Source organism: Carlito syrichta, unplaced genomic scaffold, assembly GCF_000164805.1.
Source record: "Carlito syrichta isolate Samal-C Ts95f unplaced genomic scaffold, Tarsius_syrichta-2.0.1 Scaffold302451, whole genome shotgun sequence".
Lineage (NCBI taxonomy): Eukaryota > Metazoa > Chordata > Mammalia > Primates > Tarsiidae > Carlito > Carlito syrichta.
In genome coordinates, this window is record NW_007246547.1 from 27564 (window position 1) to 33317 (window position 5754).

Sequence of the window (5754 nt, forward strand, 5' to 3'; positions counted from 1 at the left end):
ACACGCTGCCCTCCTCGTCCCCGCAGAGCACGACGCCCTCCCCTGCCGAGGCCGAGACGGGGAGCATGAGGGCCGGCCCCCAGGGCGCAGGGGGCGCGAGGGCGGCGCGGGCTTACCGGGGCAGGCGCTCAGCGAGAAGTAGGCCAGCTCGGTGGGGGACCACTGCAGCCGAGCCAGGACGGCCACCGCCACGGTGGCCTGGCCGCCCCGGCCCCCCCACGTCCGGCTCCAGCTCCACAGGCAGATGGTGCCCCGGCCGCTCCCCTTGGAGGCTGCGGGGAGAACGCACACGGCCGCGGCTGGCCCTCCTCACCACCGCGGGAGGCCAGCCCGGGGACAAGGGACGCGTCTGGTGCCAGGAGCCAAGCAGCCCCGGGCCGGGCTCACTCACCCACTACGTCCTTGTTCACGAACGCCAACCCATCCACTCTCCGTCCAGATGCCTCGGAGCCCTCCGAGAAGACAAACTCCACCTCACACACCCTGTGGGGCAGCGGAAGATGTCGGTCAGCTACTCCCCACACACAGAAGAGCTGCTTGTCCACTTGCATACCTGCTGGGCACCTGCTCTGGGCCCTGCCCTGTGTGGAGGCTGAAAGGTGTGACCAGAAGATACACTCTTGGCCCCGGGAGGCTCAGCTTTGTCCTGGAAGGGGAAGCTGGCACCTGCATGTCCCGAGTCACAGCACTGGGAACCCAGGATAGGAGGGGCTGGTTCTTGCAGAAGGGGGTGGCTGGTGTGGTCAGGGAAGGCTCTGGAGTGAGCTGGAGTCTTGGGGACTGAGTGTGAGATGAGCACGGCCCCCAGGCTGTGTCCTGGGGACTGGGGGTGGTTCTAGCCCCGAGGACAGTGAGGAGTGGCTGCTGAGTTTTCCAAGCTGAGAGTGTGTGATGTCACATCTGTGCTGGGAAAGGTCGCCTGGCAGCTGCCAGAGTCTGGGAGAGGCTGGAGCCAGAAATGCAGCCAGCCCAGCATCTATCTATGGGATAAGGCAGCAGAGAGGGGACGAGGAGAAGCAGACATGTCTGAGGCAGGGGGAAGAACCCACAGGACTTGGGGACCAGGCAGCCACGCTGGGAAAGGAGGGCGGGGATGGCCCAGGGCAGCCGGATGAGAAAAGGAGCCTATGGCCACCACCACTTGGCAGGACACTGCCAGTCGGTCCCTGCCGGGGCCTCTGCTGCACTCCACACAGCAGCTGCTCTACTGCCACTCTCCTGAAGACTCCCGAGCTGGTCATCGTACCTAGGAGAAAAATCAGTCTCGCCATGGCCAGCACAGCCCAGGCAACCATGCCACCTCGCTCCGGGCCAGTTCCACCCATTCTGCCAAGCTGTGACCAAACGTCCCGGCTGACTCTGCCCACCCTGGCCCTTTGCACATGTCATTCCCTCTGTGCCAGCACTTGCCCTCCCTCTGGCTGCCTGGCCGGCTCCCCCGCAGGGCTCCCATGGAGGACAGTGGCATGAACCTATCCATCCATCACTGGTCACCTCAACGCTGTCCTCTTGGCCCCCAATCTAAAGTGGGCCCCCGTCCTTTTTCTCTTTCCTCTGTAGCCAGCATCACCCTTGGTGGGTCTCCCCCACTAGCCTGGGGGCCCCGTGAGGGTGGGGTCCACATGCCAAGTACGGTCTTGAGCCTTCCAGGTGGCACTCCCAGAGCCTGCTCCCTGCCCAGACGCTGCCTCGTTTGCCTCCGCTGGCATCGTCCCCCCTTTACAGACAAGGATGACACGCCAGGATGGAGGAAGGCACTGACATGTGGCCTGCAACGGTGAGGTGATCAGGGCCCAGGCCTGCAGCAGAATGGACGCCAGGGGGCGCGAGGGCGGCTGGGGCCTCTCCTGGAGAGCCTAGCAGGAGGCAGGGCCAGCCAGCTCTGAAGAGGGCCCTGAAGATGGCTCCTGGGCTGTCCAGGGCAGAAGCGTGACGTGCCCAGGTGCACGTGAGCTCGTCTAGGCTGACGGGAGCCCAGCAGAGGCCTGATCCTCGCCCCCGTCCGGCGCCCAGGCCTCACCTCCTCTTCTGGGGCTGGTCCAGCCGCACGTCCCAGCAGCAGCAGCCCCCCTCACAGCCAGCCAGCAGGGAGGCATCTGGGCAGGAGGCAACGGGGCAGAGGCGCAGGGGGATGGAGGTGCAGTCGAGCACGAGCAGCTGGCTGCCGGCAGGCAAGCAGGAGAGCGTGAGCCCGGGACCCAGCGGCCGCCCTCGCCACGCCTCCCCGGCCCCACCCAGAGCGTCACCTGGCCTGGAACTCATAGTCCTGGTTGGGCATCCCGATGTCCCAGAGGGCGATCCGCTTGTCATAGGAGGCCGCTGGGGAGGGGCGGGGAAGGGGGAGGCGGCCCTGAGGAGGCTCTGGTCCTCCTCCAGGCTGTGTCCACCCCAAGGCCAGCCCCTCCAAGGCAGGGGCGGGTCACGGTGAGGAGGCAGGAAGACTCCTTGCCTACAGTCCCTGGCCTCTTGCTCTAACCTACAGCTCCTGGCACTGGCAGCCATCTTTCTGCAGCCTACACATCACCCTTGCTGCGTGCAGCATGCCCAGGGGGCCAGAAGTATCCACCCAGGTCCCTGACGGGGAGAGAGTGGCCCAGGTTGCTGGAAAACTCCAAGGTCACAGAGCAGGCTGTGGGTAACGCCAGAATTCCAGGCCCAGCCAGCTGACCATAAAGCCACGTCGCTTCCTACCAAAGCCAGACCAAACGGAGAGGCCTAGACCAGGGCCTGGCAGCTACTAGAGCTCCCTGTCACCCCAGGGAGGGGCGCACCGAGGCTGTCGGGGAAGCCGGACAGGATGCTGGGGTGACCAAGGCCGAGGGGGAGGGTCTTACTGAAAAGGTGGGTCTCACGGGCGGGGCTGAAGCACAGGGTAGCGATGGCCTTCTTGTGCGCCCGGATGACCCCGCAGCAGAAGCCAGCACGCACGTGCAGCAGCCGGACCTGGCCCCGCAGGCCTGCGGCCGCCAGCACACTCCAGCGCTTCTTGTGGCCTGCCTGTGTGACCACCATCAGGGCTGTCCAGGCCACTGAGAAGAACTCCTGGGGGCATGGGGCAGAGCAAGTGGCCGCTGGGTCAGAGTCACAGGTGTGAACAAGGAGCGAGGCCCAGCATAAAAGGGAAGGCCATGTGGAGTAGGGGGTCATGCCTGCACCCCCATCCTGTGCCTGGGAGCCCCATGGGACCAAGGGCCTGGCACTCACCTCGCCGGGGGCCTTGTACTTGTGCAGCACGATGCCCGTCTGGCAGTCGATCACGCAGACAGCCTCTCCGCCACATGTGGCCACGGTCTGGGATGTGGCCCCTGAGGGCCCGGTTTTGAGGGGGTCAGCTGAGCAGAAGCATCTTTTGTCGGGCTCCTCCCTGCAGCCCCTCCTCCTGACCTTCAAGGAGCCTTTGAAGCTCTGTCTCTCCCTATCCATTCGGGTGGCCCGTTTTCTGCAGCCCTCACCCCTCCCGAGGCCCTGCCCACCCCCTGAGATGTACCCTCCTCCGAGGCCGGCTCAAAGGCGCAGGCCCACAGCTGGGTCTCGAGGTCGTGAGGGCTGTTGTTCTTGCTGTGGCACTGCAGGAAGTACAGGGGCTCCAGCTTCAGGGCGGGCTGTGGGGGCAGATGAGGGTCATGGCTGCCCAGCCACGGCACACCCGCCACACTCTCTGCCACCCCGTTGGCTTACCTGGCTGCCATCGGAACCCTTGGAGCTGCCCTCCGTCTGGGCCGATGGAGAGGCGCACACCCGCTTGTTGGGAGAGAGGTTGAGTGGGACACAAGCCGGCCGTTTCAAGGCCGCGAGCCTGGCCTGTTGGGGGCCTTGTGACTGTGGGCCCACCTGCCGGGACTTCCCTCCTCCCCGCCTTCCCACGGGTGGGGGAGGCCAGTGCCGGCCGGGGCCATGAAGGGCTCATTTCCAGGATGCCCGGCAGGCGGGCCAAGGCAGGCCTCGGAGCCCTGGGAGCCATACTAACCCTGGGCTTGCAGGCAGCTGAAGCTTCTGGGGGCCTCTCTAGGTTGCCTGCCTCTGGCACTTGGGTCCCACCGGAGGATACCAGCTCCTCAGAGATCATCCGTACCTGGGTGAAACCAGGCCGTCAGGAAGCTGGGCACAGTCCTGGGTGCCCCGACCCGCTCCCCAGAGATCTGGTCAAAGGGAGGCTTGTGCTTACTGAGTTGGGAAAGGGCCAGGGACCTCCAGGGCAGCTGAGGGCCATGAGAACCAGCGAAGGGTCAGGGAGCCAACCCTCAGCCCAATGGGACGAGGACATACCCGCCACTGGGTAAACTCGCTGAGGGACTCAGGCCCGTAGCGGACATCCCTGACGGCAGACCTCACGAAGTCCGCCTGGGCCTTCTCAGCCTTCTCTTCGGGGCCTAGAGCGGCCATGAACTTCTCCCAGTGAGCTGTGACCTGGCGCGAGAGGGACCAGATCCAGGCCCAGCCCACCCCAGCTCTCCCTGACCCCGCCGCTAGCCTCATGGCCACAGGTGTCTTAACGTCATCGCCTGTGAGAAGCTTACAAGAATCTCAGCCTCCCATCTGTAGGCGACACAACCTAAGCACCACACACACACCAGAAACAGCCTAGAAGAAGCTACCCTGAAAAGTGTCTCAGCCTCCCAGGCTGTGCCCTGCTTGCACACCTGCAGGGCAGGACCACAGCCGGCCGAGGGTGGCACGTCAGGTCGTGGGGCCAAGAGCCCCGGTCAGTCGCCCTCCCCCTCCCGATGTCCAGCTCCGGCCCTCCCTAACGCCCTTACTTCTCCCAAGCCTGCCACACAAACCTCCCAAGCCCCTCACCCTGTTGGTCAGCTCTCGGTTCAGATTCTCCACCTGAGAGCACGTCGAGGACGCATCCTTGCCATTGACCTTACGGAGCTTGGGCAGGAGAAAGGAGGCTTTCAGGTTGTCGTTGACCTGCGGGGGGGGCGTTGAAGGACGGTGGCTCAGGGCTGCTGAGCCTGAGCCCAACAGAGGGCTGGCCCAGCCTGGCGCTGGTGGGGGACCCCGCTTACTGTCAGGAAGGGGTTGCCCTCCAGGCTCAGCTCCTCGAGCTGCGGGAACTGGCTCAGCGCAGTGATGTCCCCCAGGTGGTTGTTGGCACAGCGGAGGACGCGGAGGTGGGACAGGCCCAGGTTGTCGGGCAGGGTCTCCAGTTGGTTGTTAGAGAGGTCCAGCTCTTGCAGCTGCGTCAGGCGGCACAAAAGCTTGGGGTCCAAGTGCTCCGAGAGCAGCTTCAGCCCTGACAGGCTGGGGTGGGGGCAGAGTGGAAAGGCTCAGGGGGCAGGCAGGCCTCCCATGCCACACCAATCCGCCCAGGCTGCCTGGCAAGGCTCTTTCACCTGACACTTCCCGGGCACGTGCTGCCTCCCTGCCCTGTTTTTGGAGACAGGGTCTTGCTCTGTGGTCCAGGCTGGAGTGCAGTGGCGTGATCATGGCCCACTGCAGCCTCGAACTCCTGGGCTCGAGCTAGCCTCCCACCCCGGCCTCCCAAGTAGCTGGGACCTCAGGCGACTGACACCACGACCAGTTCTCCCCCCGCAAAAGTCTGTTAACGACTTGAGAGCAGGGCCGCGCAGCCCCGCCTCTAGGATGCTCTTCCTGATCCTCTGGGGCTCCTCGAAGCCTCTCGATGCCGCTAACGGTCGCAAAAGGTCGCCCAACGCTCTTTCCGCAAGGCTGTGGCTGCGGCCCTGGCTGCCCAGGCCCTCTCCGGGAGTAAGGCCCCGGGGCCCGGCCGCAGCTCCCAGCCAGCAG

At 65.2% G+C, this 5754-nt stretch overlaps 1 protein-coding gene across 1 annotated transcript in view; it reads right to left on the minus strand.

Moving 5' to 3' along the window:
- Positions 1-5241, minus strand: part of LRWD1 (leucine rich repeats and WD repeat domain containing 1) — a 5568-nt gene extending 327 nt beyond the window's left edge. The window contains exons 1-13 of the mRNA XM_021711692.1: positions 5013-5241; positions 4798-4914; positions 4267-4407; positions 3968-4072; positions 3679-3801; positions 3488-3602; positions 3205-3305; positions 2835-3042; positions 2247-2319; positions 2021-2161; positions 392-483; positions 117-272; positions 3-42 (exon numbers count right to left, since the gene is read on the minus strand). Coding sequence (XP_021567367.1) covers positions 3-42; positions 117-272; positions 392-483; positions 2021-2161; positions 2247-2319; positions 2835-3042; positions 3205-3305; positions 3488-3602; positions 3679-3801; positions 3968-4072; positions 4267-4383 — 1271 coding nt within the window. The 5' untranslated portion in view covers positions 4384-4407; positions 4798-4914; positions 5013-5241. The remainder of the gene's footprint in view (positions 1-2; positions 43-116; positions 273-391; positions 484-2020; positions 2162-2246; positions 2320-2834; positions 3043-3204; positions 3306-3487; positions 3603-3678; positions 3802-3967; positions 4073-4266; positions 4408-4797; positions 4915-5012) is intronic.
- Positions 5242-5754: the final 513 nt, after the last annotated feature.